General features: G+C 48.2%; 1 protein-coding gene and 1 long non-coding RNA gene across 2 annotated transcripts in view; one reads left to right on the forward strand and one right to left on the reverse strand.

The window, feature by feature from the left end:
• Positions 1–8972, reverse strand: part of TBC1D2B (TBC1 domain family member 2B) — a 90127-nt gene extending 81155 nt beyond the window's left edge. The window contains exon 1 of the mRNA XM_005906610.2: positions 8537–8972. Coding sequence (XP_005906672.2) covers positions 8537–8893 — 357 coding nt within the window. The 5' untranslated portion in view covers positions 8894–8972. The remainder of the gene's footprint in view (positions 1–8536) is intronic.
• Positions 8973–9997: 1025 nt separating this feature from the next.
• On the forward strand, positions 9998–19512 carry LOC138984358 (uncharacterized). The gene is made up of 3 exons (XR_011461622.1): positions 9998–10055; positions 15159–15290; positions 16684–19512. It is a non-coding gene; the product is annotated as an uncharacterized lncRNA (long non-coding RNA).
• The last annotated feature ends 279 nt before the right edge of the window (positions 19513–19791 follow it).

Genomic DNA, 19791 nt, shown 5'->3' on the forward strand with positions numbered 1-19791 from the left:
GGACCAGAGGTCTGCAGCAGAAGGGGCGGGACAGTGGATAAGGAAGCAGATTCCTGAGGTCCACCCTGGCCAACCAACTAAACCGGAATCTCTGGGGGGAACCCCCACCGCCTGCATTTTAGCAGGATCCCAGGAGGCGCCTTCCCCACACTAAATTTGAGAACCACAATTCTCCAGGAGATGTCCTTTAAAGGACAGAAAGCAAAGAGAGCCTTATCAGCATGTTACCTCCGGGACAGTAAATGTAAGAGAGCTGTAAACTGTGAAGCTTAAAAAACTGGTTCACTTCTGAGGCCAGAGGGCATGGCTGACAGAGCAGAAAGAGAAAAACACACACATGAAGGGTTAGTTTTCCTCTGCACAGAGGAAAGGCGCCAAAGAGAAGGCTCCTGAACAGGAATGTGTAAGTCTAGTCCCTGCCAGGGAAACACCACTAATGTCTATTATCAATCAACCCCCACTGGAAGTTTATCATCTGTATTGTTAATTTCCAATCTCCATATGACTGAACATCTTACATCTGTACCACAGTACCTAAGACATAAATGTGTAATTTTACAATCTGTGTCCAACAACTAAAAACAGAAGAAGCCCTATTTCCTACTAAGGGAGTAAGATGGAAATGTGAAGCAAATAGCATAAAACCACTGGGTTTAAAATAGCTAAATACCACTCAGGTGTGTGTGTGGAGGGGGTTGGTTAGTGCCAGGGCTGCAGCTAACTAGCTATGGGACTCAGTTTCTTACTCGGTCATACAAGGAGCAAGACAGGCTGATCTGAGGGTCTTGTCAGTACTGACTCAGGGATAATGACCCTTGGAACAAAAACACTGATGACCTCCTCCACCTCACAGAGAGACTTGATGACAATGCTCTAATGACACCCAGGGCTGGACAGAACAAGCTCCCCGAGGCCAGAGGCAACACCTGATTGGCGCTGGATGCCCATCAGGGCCTTGCCCAACCAAGGTTGTTAAGTGAATGGCCAGTGGCTGCATCAGATTTCCAAATGCAGGCCCCTTTTCTGCAAGCACAGTCTCCCCTGGACATCAGAGAGCTGGAAAGGGAAATGAAAACTGGGCTCACTGCCTAGAGATAATTCCTATAACCCAGGAGCAACACCTCTGATAGCACTGGCCTGTCCGCCTCCAGTCTACCTCTAGGCCTGACACCCCGACAGGTTCTCGCCTGAGGGCAGACTGCTCAAGGAACGTCTGCTCTTCCCAGGAGGGCTGACCTTGGAAAGGGCCAGTTGCTGTTTAGTCCCTAAATTGTGTCTGATTCTTTCACAACCCCACAGACTGTAGCCTGCCAGGCTTCTCTGCCCATGAGATTTCCCAGGCAAGAATACTGCAGTGGGTTGCCATTCTCTTCTCCAGGGGATCTTCCCAACCCAGGGATTGAACCCGCATCTCCCGCATTGGGAGGCAGATTCTTTACCACTGAGCCACCAGGGAAGGAGGCCAAAGGATCTCAGCTCCTGACTGTTCCCTTCTCCTCCAGATTCCAGTTCTCCCACACAATCAATCAAAAAAAAAGTTAAGCAATGGCCTGGCATACAAACTCATGAAAAGATGCTGATTCCCATTCAACTGGGAATACTTCTCACTCGCCCAAAATGAACGAAATCTTTGAACAGCTATACAATTACACCAAAACCTAGCCAACTCTTCAGCCCATTTCTCCAGGGATCATCCCGATGTTCAGTCACACAGACCTCCCCAATTCGGCAATGCCCAGGGAAATCATGGTACGAACCACAGATTTCTGTCCCCGGGTGATATCCAAATCTGTACTTTACCTTCAGGCTTCCCTGCCCCCCTCTTCATTTACTATGGAAAGATTCCAGACCTCCCTCACAATCAAAAAACTTGCAGACACTTGATGTTTACTCCCAGCGATTAATACTACAGACAAATACGGTTTCTCTCCAAAGTTTTTTTTTCAAAGCTATCAGGTGCTAATCTATTTTTAAAGTCTCAGCACTGTAGTTTCTTAAACAGAAAATTTTCACTGCTCTATCTGCACAGAAAGCATGATGTTTATGACATGGTGGATGCTCAAAAATATTTTCTAAAGGGAGAAAAGGACATTGCAAACCTCCTTCTGACCACGCAACACGAGCACACCACACTCCCACCCCAAAAGGAAATAAGGGTCTGAAGTGTTCATTCAATCCAACCAATATACACAGGGCATCTAATCTGTGGCTGACACTCCGCTAAGTATTAAGGCTGATGTGACCAAGAAGTATAAGTTCTCAGGAAACCTACACTCTAGCAGGACATAGCATCAGATGCTCAAAAACCAAAACAGAACAAGACTCATTTTAGGGAGGAATGCCATCCTGAATCTGTCCATTCGGGGTTTCCTATGCTGCTTGGTGAGCTATTATTTACTGGATGATCATGAAACCCACAGCCTCTCCAGAGACTGCCTTAGCCTCCTGACTCTTGGGGCTTCCCTCACACATACAAGCGCCCAGCGTGTTCACTTCACCAAGTTCTCTAAGTACAGTATTTAGCAGAACATTAGTCAGAAGCGTCACTACTTCCTAATTCACCATATTGTAATATTCACTCTGTGAAAGTGAGCAAAATCCACTGAGGACTTGCCCGGCCAGGATGTAGGTAAACACCCACTCAAATGTCATTAAGACCCTACTACAGCAACCTCCAACCTTGTGGCACCAGGGACCAGATTCTTTGGTGGAAGACAACTTTTCCCTGCACTGGGGTGGTGGCGGGGGTGTGGATGGTTCAGGCAGTGATGCGAGTGATGGAGCGGTGGGAAGCAGCAGATGCAGTTTCACTCACCCGCCGCTCACCTCCTCTGTGCGGCCTGCTTCCTAAGAGGCTGCAGACCAGTACTGGTTCACAGACCGGGGGCTGGGGACCCCTGCCCTACCATATACATCTCTAAAAGAACTGAAAATTCCTAGTCAAAACCCCTTCCGCTCCCACAACTGGAGAGTCATTTCTACAATAATAGGGTTCTTTTCTTCCTTTGGACAGAGGGTTATTACCTATATTTTGTTCTATGGGAAGGCTGATGGGTGAAGGCAGCTGAACAAGGAGACCGTCTGCCCCTCAAAAGCCTCAGTGAGATGGGAGCGCTGGTGCTCACCAGCTCTCAACCTGAATGCATGTGGCCCCTCTCTCCATGTCTCAAGCAACAGGTCCCTCCACAAGGGAAGGAAATGGGCAACATGCATGCCTGTGAGCAGAGCAAGTGGGACAGGAGAGAAGGCAAGGAAGGCGGCCGTGAGGAATGCTGCAGGAAAGGCAGCCCAGTGCAGCCAGGGAGCCCTGAGCCAGCAGCCCCGGCTCATTTCTGAGCTTAAGTGCTGCTTTAAGAGGCAACGGACTACCAGATCTTCAACTCTGCATTTATCTTCTTTAAAACCTGTCTGCCGGTGCGTAACATATTAATATTTCAACTCTTAATACACAAGACATCTTCCAACATAATTAGACGAAAATACTGGACATGATCCAACCATCAGTTTGGGAGGGAAAAAAAAGAAAAACATAACTATTTGTCAAGCCCAGCTGAAAAGTCTTTGCGTATTCCTACAGCGAGGGCCACAAGGCCCTCCCCGCCACCCAGCTACCATTGGGCATTCCTTGAATCCCCTACACACTCAGACGCGCCCGAGGGTCTCTGCTCCTGCCGTTCCTCTCCTTAGAACACTCTGCTGCTCTCTCCACTCCTCCAGTTAACATCAATGTGCCTTTTATACCTCAGCTCAAAAGTCACTTCCTCAAGAAGTCTTCCCTCCTCCCTTCAAACTAGATCCAGAGCCCCTGTTACACAGGCATCCCATCTCTTTACTTTTAAACTTCACAGAACTGGTTGGTGTTGCTTTATTTTAATTAAAGCCTGTCTCTGGGCAACCCAGAAAACTCTTCAAGGACAGGAACTATGCTCACCTTGTTCAATCTATACCCACAGTGCCTAAGCATAGCGTGAGAGTGAGTGAACAAATGAATGAGAAGTGCCCGGCCAGGCCTTCCTAAAACACCAGTGTCAGTGCACTATGGCTGAGGATCATATCTAGCCTAATTCATGTCTTTACACAGTTATAAGCCAAGAACAGTTTTTACATTTTCAAATAGTTAAAAAAAAAATCAAAAGAACGGCATTTTATGATGTGAAAATTACATGACATTCATATCTCATAGTCCATAAACAAAAATGATGGGAACACATCTACGCTCATTCTACAGCTGTTTCTGTACTAGAACATCAGAGCAGAGTAGTCCCAGAGTCGGCACTGGTGCAAGACCTCAAATATTTACCACGTAATCACTCACTCACTGCCACAACAATGCCCCCAGAGTCTAAGCTGCAGGCATGAAATACGAGAGACATGAAAATTAAGGACTGATGGTAATCGCCCTTCTGGATCCCTGATGCCTGTTATATTCACTGAGCATTCCCTGAATGGCAGCCACCTCCATGACACGTGGTGAGAATGTCATTTGAGACATCTGAGAATTCTGGCTGATCACTTCTAAAGGGTTGGAGCTCACACCAAAACCAAGGCTTACTGGGTAACCACCTTCTACTCATTCATTCAACAAATGTCTACCTGGGCACCTACTTTATACAGGCGCTGTTCTGGGAGGCGAGGATACAAACAGCGGCCCTTGGGGGTCCTCCTGAGCAGGAAATAGTGGGGCAGCTACACTACAGTGAGGCCTGTATGACAGGCGGTGGGAGACAGAAAGACTCTGTGATTCCACACCCACGAAACTGTACCTACTTTTAAGGAACATACTCGTTGGGAAGCCACGACAAACCCATGAAAAGTTACGTCTTGATAAAAGATTTAACTAACACTTCAAGACCCCTGAGCAGACGCCCCAGGGACAAACAGCTTAGCAGAACCGTTTAGCCAAGAATGCCGGTACACCCCATCTATTTTGTACCGCACACACTATGATTACCCGAGCTAACAAATGTTTGTCATTAAACTGAGAGCAGTTTCAACACCAGAGAATGTGCGTCCTTCCCACAAAAGTGGGTTAAGAATAGGCATGCATGATTGTTCGGTTACGTGTGGCTCAAAAACCAGCACACATGTCCATTTGTGCACCACATGCCTTCAAGAAACAGAGCAGGGGGAGTGGGGTGAATCTGCTGACAGTCTGATGATGCTCCTCACTCTGGGGACTGCAGAAGTCGGGCAGGCCAGGGCCATTCAAGCTTTCCTCCCAGTCAGTCACGTGCTCTCCTTCTCTGTGGGACAGCTCACTCCAGAATTGACTCCTGTGTCTCAGATCCCAGCAAAGCTCAGTGAGGAGCCTCTAGTACCTCTACACACACACACACAGCACCACAAGAAGCATCAGTTTCTATCTGACTGTTGTAGCAGTTTCCAAACGTCCAATAACAAGTACCATACATCCTGGTAAAGAATCAGTAGGTACAATGTTGCTGGTGCTTTCATTCTGTATGAAAAGGACAGAAATTTAATACATTACAAGAAAAAACCATGACTTCTAATCCCAAGCCATTGAAATAGAAGTTTAAAAAAAAAAAAAAAAAAAAAGACTTGTCAAAACAGATAAGAGAATTAGATATCTGGCATTTTGGACACTCACTGTTCCTAGAGCCTACTATCCAAGAAGGTCTCAGTCTATCTTCATGATCTCAGACAAATCACATTCCCTCTCTGGCCTCCATTCCCTCATCGGTAAAATAAGGCATGGACCACATCTCTGAGTTTAGGAACAGAAAAGTTTACTAAGAAATTCCAATATCAGCTTTCATTAAGACTCAAGCAGTAAAACATTTTGGAAAAGTTCAACAAAACCACAGCTCTTCCAGAGTAGGCAGAAAGTCACTTTAAAATAAGAACCATATGATAATACAATGAGCAAACTGATTTTTTTTCTTTTTAACCCATCAAAAGAAATGGTATCTATAAAATTATATACATTAGCTAAGCCTTGAGTAGGGATTAATCCTCACTAACCTACAATCCCCTTAGAAATCAAGGTCTGCACTACAGCTGAGCAGCCCTAAACCGAAGCATTAAAGTTCATGGGAATCAGTTCTTGGATGTGAAAGGTGAAAAGAAAGATAAATTGCTAGTTCCCACTTTTACCACCATAAAATTTTTACTCCCACAGCTCAGAAGGAATCACCGTACCCTAAAATTCATCTTTCTTAAAAGACACTCCTTACTCTGAAACCCTGCAGTCTGACTGCTCTCTTCTTTTGAAGAGCCTAGTCTGTGTTTCCATTTCCACTGTTTTTACAAAGCAGACCCTTGGCCTCAGACACGCTCTCTTATTCTATGACTAATTCAGCTTTACATACCAAAATGTTCCATAGTCAGTAACCTACGTGAAGATCCATTTCATTTAAAAAAAAAGAGAGAGAGAGAGAGAGAGAAATATTCTGAACATAGAAAAAGAAAAATAGAACAATAAAACAAACACCACCTGGTGCCAGAAATAAAACACTGCTTAGCAGTGGATGCCCCCGGGCACCCATTTCCACTCACACTCCCCTCTCTTCCCAAGTGGGAACCACCATCCTGAATGCAGGGCTCATCACCCCAACAGAGCTCTCCCATTCCCACACAGCATACGCATCTACATGATCTCAATTTTTCCATGAATCATACCTCTGTATGCGATCTGTAACTTTGTTTTTCCTTCTCTATTTTATGTTTATGGGAGTCATCCATGTTGACACTTACGGCTCTCATTCCTATATGTTTGCTGCTGCATAATATTCCACTATACGACCATACTACATAATGGCCCAAAACACTACTTGTTTCTCATGGATGCCATGTACTGCCTACTCTGTGCCAGCCATTTTCCAGAATTCTCAAAAGTAACCAGTGAGGACGGCAAGATTCCCATTAGGCTGAAGAAGAAACTGGGACAGAGAGGTTGTATAATTTGCTCAACGCCTGTGAGCGGCAAATTCAAGCCATAAGTTTAAGTCCACCCAACTCTAAAGCCACACTCTTGATACTGCATTTTGTAGCCCCACTTATGTATATACCTCCACCATTCAAAAAATTGTGATGAAAATATCTGATAGAGGGCTCCAAAGTCATCTGAGAAAATCTGAAACAGGATGCTCTATTTTCTGTTTTGACAAACAATTCTACAGGAAATTCAGCTGTACAAAGGGACAGTCCATGATAGTGAGGACAAGTCTCTCTTTGGCAAAAAGTCCCTGTGTACTTGCTGTGTACTCCCAAGTTTACACAAATGCTTCTAAGTAAACCCCAGTTGAACTACAACTCTGCTTGGCTTCCTCTGGAGAACCAGGCTGTCTGCACCCCCCTCAAGAAGGGACGGAAGAATCTAAAAGGATACAAGCACACAAGTCGTCAGACTCTGCTTGCAACAGCAAGAATTCAGTTGACAGAACTCTGAAAACCGACCTCAGGGAGCAGCTCCAATTGCTGCTGGCTTCGGAGATCCCGGGAACGGCCCTGTGCTTACAACGCCAAGGGCGCTAGGCTCAGCCCACTCTGCTCTCTACTTGGCCAGCTTTGCAGAGAGTTTTCATACATCCCAGCCCAGCCCTGCTGCTCTGGAGAAACCCAGCTTGTAATACGGAAGAGGACAGAGACAGAGAGGAGTGAGGGTGGAGGCTCACAGGAACCAGGCAAGGAGGGAGGCTGGGAGAGAGACCAGACTCCAGGGCAAGGCCCAGACACTCAGGTGCTGGAAGCAGGAGGGCCCCTAGGAGATGATGGGAGCCCCCCAAGAACGAGGGGGGACGAGGGGCTTCTAAGCACCAGGGTGACTCCTGATGCAAGTTCCATGCTTCAACACAGGAAGCTTCAAATGGGCAAGGCAGGACTGGTTGAAGGAACCCTTTCCCTCCTCTCCCAGCCAAAGCAGGGAGAAGCAAACAGGCTCTGCTACTGACTGACTGAACTTAGCAGCAGTGTCCCTGCCCACTCTGGAGGGGACTGCAGTGGATTCTCTCTAAAAGCCCTGCCATCTCTGACTGTCTCTGTCTATAACCTTGGATGTCATCACATTTACCAGTGGTTAGCGTATATTTCATGTAATCCCAACTCCCGCAAGAAGTAGATACTACTACTATCCCCATTTTACAGATGAGGCAGCTGAAGAGAGTAATAATTTGGTCAAGGACAGGAAGCCTACAGTCATGAATGCCTAGGAGGGTTACACAGGACATCCACAGGAGAGGGCTGAGGAGGGGAGGGGAGGTGGACAGAGAAGGACCCGAGGGAGGGCGCAGAGGGTGATAAAGGGTCAAGGGCTGAGGAGCGCCCAGCCATTCTGGTCTAAACTCAGGTGAAGAGCTTGAGATGGGGACACGGGGACAGAGTCCGAGAAAGAAACGGGGAAAGGCTGGCAGACGGGCTTTAGAAAAGGGAGGGTGGACGGACAAAGTCAGATGGGCAGAGGAGCTGGGCTGAGCTGGGTGCCAGGGGGCAGTCCCAAGGCTAAGTAGGGGGAACCGAAGAAGGGAGTGCGCGCGCGTCCCCAGGAGGCAGGTGCTGGGCTGCAGGGGCGCGGTCCCACCTTGAGCACCGTGACGGCTCCCGCGCTGTGCACCTGGAAGTGAGCGGGCGGCTCCGCGCCGGGCTCGGCCGCCTCGTCGGGGCCCGAGTAGCTGAAGCAGGCGTCTGCGATGTCCAGGTGGCCGAGGGGCAGCGCGTCCTGCGGGGTCTTGAAGTAGTAGAGGTAGCAGCGGCGCGCGTCGAACACGAACCAGCGGTTGCGGTAGCCGCGCAGCGGGCCCTTACCGGACAGCTTCTGCAGGTAGCCGCACAGCCGCGCCGGCTCCCGCCCCGGCCCAGCCCCAGGCTCCGCCGCGGTCCCCGGGGCCGCGCCCTCGCCACCGCTGCCCTCCTCCCCGCGGGCCGCGGGCCCCGGCATTGCCAGCCAGCGCGCCAACCGCCGGCGCCCGGGCCCCCAGCGCCTCGGCGCCACCGCCGCCGCCGCTGCCGCGCCCCCTCCCCTGAGCCCCGCCGCTCCGCACGGCTTGCGAGCGCGCAAAGCAATCTGGGACTTGTAGTCCCACCTCCGCCCGCCCCCAGGAACGCCCGCTTCGACCCGGGGCTCTCCCGCAGGCACCCCAGAGGCAGGTCAGGTAGCGTCACCGCCTGCCCTCTGTGCCTTCGTGTAACCTGGGCTCAAAACCCCGCGTTGCCAAGCTGAAACATTGTTCTGTTTCTTTATGGGAGTGTGAACTTGCAGTTCTCAAAAATCCATCAGTGTCCCCTTGAAATTGTACATTTTTCTCTATATAAATTATAACCTCAGTGCAAAACTTTGTTTTTAAATTTCTGCCCTGCCAGATTCATAGGCTAGTATTGCACAACCGAGAGAGCTTATTGCTTGGCGCCGAGTGGGTGCTCAGTAAATGTTTATAGAATTGGTGAATGAAACTCAAAACTTTTCCCACCTCTCCAGACCTCAGTGGGTTCACGTTGTGAATTCAACAAATATGTACTGAGCCCTTTCTATGTGCCAAGTACAGTTCCAGATGCTGGAGGACAAGATAGTGAACAAGCTGCAAAATCATTCCCCTGCCCTCATGGAGATAATAGTCTAGTAAGGGAGAGAGAGGATACCCACATAAAAAGGCATATAAAAGTATACTGTGTTGTCTACATGCCAGTGATGTAACTTAAAAAAGGATTACCACTTAAATAGCCCTTATTGTTACCAGTGTTTTATATATTAGCTCATTTGAACTTTCACAGTAACTTCAAGAGGCAAGTGCCTTTGTTTCACAATAATGTAAGAGGAGGGCAGGAGGGTCAGGCTGCGTTTCAGAGGATCAGGGAGGCCCCACTGAGGAGGTGACCTGGAGCAGAGACCTAGATGATGTGAGGGAATGAGTCATGCAAGTTTGTGAGGGAAATGTGAATACTAAAGCTCACTTTACTTAATGAAAAAAGGAAGGTCATAGCAATATTTGTGAAAGGGCCAGATCAAAACAATATCTCACCTTCTTCGGTTTGCATGTTTTTACATAGGTGGAAAACAAACTTTCTGAGATGGATGGGCCCTGAATAAGACTGCTTACTTGGAGGTAGGTTGGAAGAGTGAGCTCACACAGCCAGCCAACCAGCTGTGGGCTCTGTTAGCTGGCCCTGTGTTACCCCACCTCTCCCCAGGCCCCTCAAGGATCTGCCTGGGTAGCCGTGGCAACGGCACCTCCATCTTAGCACCCTTTGGATCTCTTTGAGTGCAATACCGCATCAAGTTAAAGACTGGACTGTGAATCCAGACTGATGGAATCTGTCTCCTAGCTCTGCTACTAACCAGTGGTGTGACTTTGGTTAAGTTATGTTACCTCTCTGAACTTCAGTCTCGTCGTCTATAAAATGGGGATAGTAGGAGTTGTTACTTCCATTGTTCTTATAAAGATTACGAGATCATGTGAAAGTGCTTAACATGGCGCCTAGCACAGTAAGCACTCAGCGTATCGATTATTACTGTCGTACAGTTAGCACTGATATCCTCTGAAATCAGCAGATTCTGAGAGGGGGATCTCGCATCCCCAATACATAGGAGGCCAGAGAATGCACTGCAGGAGTGGGATGGGCCACCCTCGAGAGTAAAGAAACCGTGTTTCATTTGTGCCTTGCCGTGATCAAGAGGGACTGTGATTAGTTGAGTTGTGGGTTAGGAAGCCAGAGTAGGGTGTGACCAAGAAGTCCTATGGGAAGGGGAAGAGCTGGGAGAACTGGGTCTGTACAGCGACAGTACACAGCTACACAGGAGGTATACAGGAGGCCACAGGGCAGGAGCAGGTACAGCCCCCTCCATCCTCCACTCTGGCAGTGAGTTGGCCAAAAAGTAAGGATGGCAATAGCCTGCTGTCACAGAGGACAGACTAAGCCCGTGGGGTATCTGGTGGAGGCAGATATCTGCTAGGCGCGAGGAAGGCGCCCTTCACAGGTAGCAGGAGTGAGCCCCCTCACCCTGGGGCGTGGGTCCAGCCTGGCTGGCCAGGTCTCTGCAGCCCCTGGCAGAGCTGGAATCTGTGCTTCTCAGTGGGCAAGCTGGCCTCAAGCCTGACCCTCCGGCACTTGAACTTCCACTCTCCCTGTCATTTTAACACACTCGCAGGCCCTCTTTCTCATGAAGGCCATACCCCACATCATATCAAACATATTACAGTGCCCCACATTCCATAGTAAACATAGTCATAATATTTGCTCTAAAAATGTTTGAAGGAGTTTCTAGAATTATGCTCTGGAGAGTATCTATAAGGAATCCTTTTTAATATACATTTGGCTACTACATCTTGGCAGATATCATGTCTGTGTGGGAATCCTGGCCAAGTGAGAAAAATCCAACATATAAATTGTTTTCAAAGGGAGGAATGTTTTTATGACATTTTAATGAAGTAGACATAATGTTACACTTTTCAGACATGTAATGAAATGTTTATTAATTTTGACTTTCCTCTTTTCCTGAGGTTTACAGCTGGTACCTTTTTTCTAGTCTACAGACATTTCCTAGGTCCCTTGAAAGTTGGCAGATCCAGGTGCTGGTACTTGTACTGGTACTGGTTTCGTCGCTAAGTCGTGTCTGACTCTTGTGACTCCATGAACTGTAGCCTGCCAGGCTTCTGTTTCCATGGGATTCTCCAGGCAAGAATACTGGAGTGGGTTGCCATTTCCTTCTCCAGGGGATCTTTCCCACCCAGGAATCGAACCCGAGTCTCCCGCATTGCGAGCAGAATCTTTACTCACTGAGCTACAAGGGAATCCCTGTGGTGCTGAGCCTACACTATCTAAAAACTCTATAAACTCTCCTGGCCCTTGCCAGGGCCAGAATATGGCCCTCTCTGAAGAGGCGCAGTTGCAAGCCCAGAGACCCCAGTGAGACAGGCAAAATGTGGAGGCCTCAAAACTGGGGGCAACATCTCAGCAGGGACCTCTGGAGGGCCCCACATCTCTGCAGAGCCAAGCAGAAGTGGCCCAAGCATTCCAAGGCTCCCGCACCAACCCCGACACCCTCTGGACTCTCCAGACTTCTCCCAGGCCCCTTGCCCTGCCAGTTCTCTCTGGGTCATCCTGGGATGCTGGTTATTTCATGAACAAACCCTGCATTGTCTCACCCCACCCCCCTGTTTTCCTAAAACTAAAAGCTGAAGGGCCTATATGGAGGACCTTCATCTCATCTCTCTTAGCAGCTCTCTCCAAATTCATTTTGGACAATTTTATATTTTATGTAAAATGCTAAACAAATGCAGCTTCATTTCCCCCCCTTTTCTAGCCAGATCATCCCCTCAAGGTCCTCCCACATGGTCATCCTGGGGCTGCCCCTGGTGGTTCCTAATTGCTTGGCACTCTTCCTCAATAGCTTCTTGACATTTTGCAGTTTCCAGTCTTGTAGATTAAAGGTCAGTGTCCTATGGTCGGGGCTTCCCTGGTGGCTCAAGCAGTAAAGAATCCACCTGTGATACAGGAACCACAGGAGACTCTGGTTTGATCCTTGGGTCGGGAAGATCCCCTGGAGGAGGACATTGCAACCCACTCCAGTATTCTTGCCTGGAGAATCCCATGGGCAAAGGAGTCTGGCAGGCTACAGTCCATGGGGTTGCAAAGAGTCGGATACCACTGAAGCAACTTAGCATGCACATATGGTCAGACACCAGCTTTACACAGCCTGTGTGCTTGCCTGGTGTCCAGTACAGGCAAGCTTGGTGCCAGAAGGTCTGTCCTGCCTGTCCATGTGAGCCCCTGCCCCTCGAGCCTCTCAGGAACCCAGTGACCAGAAGGAAGTGGGCAACCCAGGAGGAAGTGGCTGCTGTTTACTGAAAAGAGGAAATTTGGACAATGAACTTGCTCCCACATGGCCAGCCTCTGGGCAAACCCCGGGGGAACACAGAGCTAGTGACTCATCCTAGTCAAGTTTCCCTAGCAGGGAACAGGGTGAAAGGCCTCTAAGAAGCACCCAGCCACCCACCGCCTTTTTAATTCCCAGACCCCAGGGTATGGAATTGGCTAAGACCCAAACCTGCCACAGAAGCAGCCCGCAGTCCTGTGGGGAGCCCAGAGAGAAAGTAGACCTTACCACCTGATATGCTGTGTGTCCTTTGGCATGTCTGTGCCCTCTCTGGGCTACAATTTCCCATCTGTTCCACGAGGGACTGGATGGCAAAGTGATCTGTAAGGGCCCTGCCCACCTGCTCTGAAATGTATCAGTGGCATAAGGCACAGCTGTGAGGGCCTTTGGTCATTCTCCCTACAGCTCCCCAGACCAGCAGAGGCTCTGTTTTGTTTTTTGAGCCTTCATGCTCAAAGGCCTCTTGATTCTTCTAGCTATTACAACAGACCTGACCCTTGCTTTTAGGACTCTGTCTTATCCTGCAAGCTTGGCCGCCCGCTCTGGTTAGTGCAAGCCTGACCACTTCGCCTCTCCCCTGGCCCTGCTGGAGAAGCTGTCCTGACACAAAGGGCACACATGGAGGCCTTCTGTGCCTGAGGCAGAGAGGACCGGCAGAGATGGCTCCACTGCTTGGGGCTGGGGGACACAGTGCAACTTTGGTGGGGCTTTGTTCAACCCAGAGCACATCTGGAGGAAGTTGGCCTCGATGGGGAGGAAATTGGAGTTCATGGGTCAAGGCTGGGGTACTGCAGCTGTGAATGGGCTGAGCACCAGAGGGTGTGAGAAGGAACAGGGAGAGGCAGACCATCTTCAGAGTGGGGCTGAATTGACCACTGGGAGACGCCACCGCCACCACCCATTGAGAGTGCTGGCTGAGTGCTTTCATACAGCTCAGCGCCACGCCACCTGCCCTGATAGAGGGTCAGTGGAGAAATGGATGAGGCGCTGGAAGCAGTGGCAGTGGGGGAGGGGGCTCCCAAATAAAGGAGGGGCTGTATGACATTGGGTGGATCTCCCAGCCACCCTGTGCCTCAGTTTCCTCATCTGTAGAACGGGACATAATGACCACTTTACCTCCTAGAGCTGTTACGAGGCTTAAACGAGATAAATGCAAAAGTGTTTGGCACAGTCCCTGACATGTGGTAAGGCCTCAGAATGGTAGCTGATTCATTCAACAAACATCCCCAGCCCCTGCTCTTTGCTTCTGCCTGGTTTTGAGTGATGCTGAAACTCCGAAAAGGAGTGTGGGGGAGCTTCACAGAGAAGAGCCCCACCAGGGGACCCTGTCAGCCTGGATTTGCTATCTCCAGCTTCCAGGAAGCCTCGTTTCCCTACCAAATTGGCAGGCAAATCTAACACACCTGTGGTTCTCTTTCCTAGAGGGAAGGCATCTGGGATGCCTGCCAAGCTCCCAGTCCCAAGGACAAGGGAGCCAGGATTCAGATAGGTAGAGGCCTGGATGCACTGGAGGGTGGGGTGGAAGGCTTGCAGGGGCTGGGTGCCAGGCAGCGGAGGTCCACATAGGCATTACAGAGCCATACTGCCCAGGAAGCAGGGGAGGGCTGGATCCCCAGGAAGACAGTGGGGCTATAGCTACAGAGGTCCTGTCCTTTCCGGTCACTGTCCTGCTTCTGGGCCTGGCACTGCGCCCAGGACACTGTAAGCCTTTCTGCTTTCCCCACTCTTTCCCAAGGGCCCTCTTGCCATCCCCTTCCCAGGACCCCCTATCCCTCAGCCAAACTTGAGCTCAGATTCTTCCTCCCTGCTTACACAAGCCCTGGGACTTCAGCCCTCACTGTGAGGCCCAGTCTGGGAGGTAAGGGCATTTTAACTAAAATCTTGAAGAGTTGCTGTTCTAATGGTAGAAGTACAGACATCATCTTGGTTGGGCAAAGGGGTCTCCAAAGGAGTTTAAAAGGTGCTTGTGCAGGGGGTCCAGTGGGTAAGACTCTGCGCTCCCAACGCCCAGGGCCCAGCTTCATTCTTGGTTGAGGAACTGCATCCTACCTGCTGCAGTGAAGATTCCATGAGCCGCAACTAAGACCCAGCACAGCCAAAATAAATAAATAATTTTAAAAAAAAGGTGCTTGTGCAAGCAAAGCAATAAGGGGACACGACCTTGGAGCAGGGGTCCCCAACACCCCCAGGTGGTGCCTGTTAGAAACCCGAGCTGCACAACAGGAGGTGAGCAGCTGGCAAGCCAGAGCAGCTTCATCTGCCTCTCCCATCGCTCCATTACCACCTGAACCATCCCCCTCAACTCCGACCGTGGAAAAACTGTCTTCCACAGAACCATGCCCTGGTGCCAGAAAGGTTGGGGACCGCTGCCTTGGAGGGAAGGCCACTGTCTTGGAAGGAAGGTCCCAGAAGGCAATCAAGATGTGATACTGGGCAGTAAGGAGACCTGGAAGGAGCTGATTTGGTGAGAAAAGGAGAGCGTTTTCAGATTGGTTTTGTATTTTGGAGCTTGAATATATTAACAAAATATTAATCAATTTTGATTTAGTGCATTTTTTAGGTACTTACAGAGTTTGAGTAGCAAGGAAAGGAGCCCCAGGTAGGGGAAGGGTCAAGAGCAAAGGCATAGAAGGTGGATGCAGCATATATGAGGAAGTGGGGTAGGACCCCCAGCTTCTGGTCTCGGCCCTGCCAGTGACTTACTCTTTGTCTCGAGCAGCCCGTTTTCAGCCCTGAGTCTCTGTTTCCATCTTTACAGTGGGCACAAGTGGAGACAGTAATGCTATCTCATCTACCTGTTATAAAAGGGAAAGGTAATCACATATGTGTATTTGAAATGTTTGGCACACGATAGGGGCTCAACATCGTTACGGAGCTCCTATGGGCCCCCATTTCCCAGCAGTGAGGGGCAGCCCCGGATGTCCAAACTGGCAGGTGTGCCGTGACCCATGGCAATCCCCTGGCCTCCAAGAAACTGTAGAACAAGCTTTACAACATATGGTCCTCGGCTCCTGATCTCCTCAACAGGTTCCTATATACCTGTCTCTTCTTTAGTTCTCATGAGCAAATGGCATGTAATTCTGTAGCTTTTCATTTTTGCACAGGACTCAGAACTACTCACCGGTGAGGTCAGAAAATATATAGAGAAACTAATTTACATCTTGTTCTTGCTGCCAAAACTGAGAGGTACTGCTGATGGGGGAGACCCTCTGATCTGAGGGGTGGGTTTACTTTCCTCTGGGATTGTCAGGAGCCCACAGGCCCAGAGCAAGGATACTCTATGGAGTGGGACCTGCCAGTGTAGGAGACACAAGAGATGTGGGTTTGATCCCTGGGTCAGGAAGATCTTCTGGAGTAAGAAATGGCAACTCACTCCAGTATTCTTGTCCGGAGTCCATGGACAGAAGAACCTGGCAGCTACAGTCCATGGGCCTGCAAAGAGTTGAACATGACTGAGTGCACCTGCAAAGGTCCAGGGCACTTTGGAGTCTGCATCTCACTACATAGCACATAAATAAATATATACAAATATATATATAAATATATAAATATAACGGCATAGTCACATTTTAAATTATATACAATATAATATTAACATTTTATAGTATATATATATAAATATAGTCACAGTCACATTTTAAATTGTATACACTATAATATTAACATTTTATATTATATATCATTAATATTAATATGACATGTATATATGACATAATATTCTATATCTTATGTATACAACATATATAATTTTTTTTACTTTGAACTCTTTTGGAAATGATTACTTTTATAATTTTGCTTTGGAATGATTTGGCTTTGAGAATTCATTTAATTGACAATTGGTAACAATCTGTTGGCAGTTTTCCTGCACACTTGGGGATTCTTCTGAGATTAAGACAGTCTGACCTCCAAACCATTTTCAGATGTGGTGAAACTTTTATGAATACTGAATGAAGTTGACGCAACGATACATTGTATAGACATTTGCTTATACATTTGTTGTGATTTTGCAGCTTTCTTCTTTTGGATTTGGGAGCGAATACTGGTAGGGTTTTTTGATGTTATTGTTTTTCAGGCCTCAGACATTTTAACCAGCCCTTGTAAAGTTCTCAGTACCTGGCCATTGTCCTGTAAATATTACTAAAACAGAACTGCCTGTTTGGTGGGATGATTGTACCGCCCTCCTACCCCAAGAGCCATGCTCTACAGATGAGAAGATGAGCTTTCTCAGTGACATCAAAGGGGCAAAAAAAGTCAAAGTAACATTGGTGACTTCTCTGGAGCAACATCGGCCCCCTCCCAGTTTTTCTTGCTAGCTGGGGGCCCCCAAATGACTGAGCTTGGATATATTATCTATTTGTCTATTCATTCACTCAGTATTTCTTGAGTGTAAATGACTACAACTCCAAAAGAAGACAATTTGGCAACATCTATCAAAATGGCAAATGCAAATACCCTTTTGATTGAGCCATCTCTTCTGAGAATGTGTTCCATGGATGTACTCACCCTTGTGCTTAATCAAATCTGTATAAGGTTATCCACTGCTGCATTGTGGGAAATATAAAAACACTGGAAGCAACCCAAGGGATCGTCACTAGGGGACTGGTTACAAAAATGATGGTGCAGCCATGTAGCTGTAACACGAAGAATGGCATCCCTCTGTGTATTCTTATGAAAGGAACTCATATGTATTACTAAAGAGCTTTACAAAACAAAGTGCAGGACACTGCATAGGATTCTACCCTTATATAACAAAAGGAGGAAAATAAGAATATACATATTTACTTGAATATGCATAAAGAAACCCAGAAAGAACATGCAAGAAATGAATAAGAGTGGGTTTTTGTGGGAATGAGGTGGCACTGGGTGGATGGGGTTTTAATGCCTGGAGAAAGAAGATTGTTAGGGATATCTTTTTTATCCTTTTTATTATTTATTTGTTTGTTTTTATTTCTGGCTGCGCTGGGTCTTTGTTGCTGCATGTAGGCTTTCTCTAGCTGCAGTGAGTGGCGCTACTCTCTAATGGCAGTGTGTGGGCTTCTCTTTGTGGTGGCTTCTCTTGTTGCAGAGCACGGTCTCTAAAGCGCGGGGCCTTAGTGGCTGTGATACGTGGGCTTCGTTACCCCTCAGCACGTGGAATCTTCCTAGACCAGCGATGGAACCCGTGTCCCCTGCATTGGCAGGCGGACTCCCACCCACTGGGCCACCAGGGGAGTACTACACTTTTCATTTTTAAAAACCATGTGGATGTATTACACATTTGGATGATAATTTAAAATATACCTATGGAGCATCTAACTATGCCAAACATGGTTCTAGGCACAGAGCACAGTGGAGAATAAGGCAGACAGTCTGAGAAAAAAAGAAATAGGGTTGTTCATTCTGCACTCCCTACTATTGTGGAACAAATTCTAATGGAATAACCAACTAAGGGGCACAAGAATGCAGTGTTCATAAACTAAAGCAAACCTATGACTAAAATGTACTGAAAAGCCCCCTTTGGCATTCTGCATGGAGGCTGGCTGCCAGCAGCACTTGGCCGTGTGCTGGGTCCCACAGCACAGGCTCAGCGAAGGAGGAGTGGAAGCGGCAGTGCTGGGGTGCGCCATACTCAGCCTCGGTCAAAGGACTGGAAAAACGCCGCCTCTGAGCACCTTTCTGGAGAAGTCTGAGGGCTTTCTGCCTGAGAAGGCACAGCGGACTGAGCACCCTTGGGACAGAGTAATTTACTGGATAATCAGTTACCATCTATTTGTCCTACAGCAGAAGCACGGCCTTGATGGAGAACCCAGGAGAAGGAAGTTTTGATGAGACAGAGAATTCTGGGGACTTCCCAGTGGGGAGATGACTTGGAGCTGGGGCTGATGATTATTGCTTGTGCCCCGTGCCTCCCGGCCTCTCCTCTGCATTGGATCAGCTCACTGGATCCCCAAACCCTGCTAGGTGCGTACTTTTTATGAGTACTTTTTATCCCTTTCATTTTTACTGATGAGAAACTGAGACACACGGAGATTAAGTACCTCCCTCAAAGTCACCAAGCCAGCAAATGGGGGAACCAGGATTGTAAGTGGCTTAGTCTGGCTGCAAAAGCCTGAATCTTCTCAGTTCCTCTTCCTACACCTCTGGGCACCCAGGGATGGAGAAGCAGGGCGGGCGTTCTGGAGTCTTCTCTCCGTCCCAGGGCCCAGCTCCCAGCAGGTGACACGGCCATGAACGGAACAGTGGGTTATGGAGTGCCTTCAAGGAAAACCAACCCCTCAGTCTCTCACAGAGCTCACTGGATGCCCCCAAACCTGGCCTCACCTCCTCCTCACCCCCATTTCCTCTGAGTGTAAAAATAGACTCCCCTTTATTTGCCTGCCTTTGGAATCTTCATATCTGGCCCGCAGCCATCCTGGGCTCCCCCTTCCCCTACACAAAACCTTTGTCGCCTTATGCAAATAGCCAAGTTCTGCTCATAAAAGTACCCCACCTAAGAGGGAGCTGGAGAGATAACACCTCATGGAAAATTACAGAAACACATTTCTTTGTATTTGAATACTTCCAGGACTTTGTGTTGGCAGCAAATCAACTCTGGGTCTAACCCCAGTTTCCTTGGCCTTTTTTGGACGGTGGATCTCTCTGGTATCTGATGAAGTTCATGAACTTTTTCTCAGAATAATATTTTTAAATGCATGAAATAAAATACATAGAATCACAATGGAAATCAATCATATTGATATAAAGTTATTCAAAAATCTGTGATGTAGTAATACAGTGTGCTTCTCTTTTAGCATGTTAAAGAACAAGATCCGGCTTTGGGCTTAGTTATTTTGAAGTAATGGTGAACAAAATCAATATCTGAAGATGTCTGCCACAGCTGTAACGTGATATGAGAATATCTGTAATTTCCATTGGTGACCAAGTCACAAGTTCTATGAACACTAATAAGGTTTGTTCTCCGCACTCGTCACGGAAGGAAATGCTGA

This window comes from Bos mutus, chromosome 21 (genome assembly GCF_027580195.1).
Source record: "Bos mutus isolate GX-2022 chromosome 21, NWIPB_WYAK_1.1, whole genome shotgun sequence".
Classification (NCBI taxonomy): Eukaryota; Metazoa; Chordata; class Mammalia; order Artiodactyla; family Bovidae; genus Bos; species Bos mutus.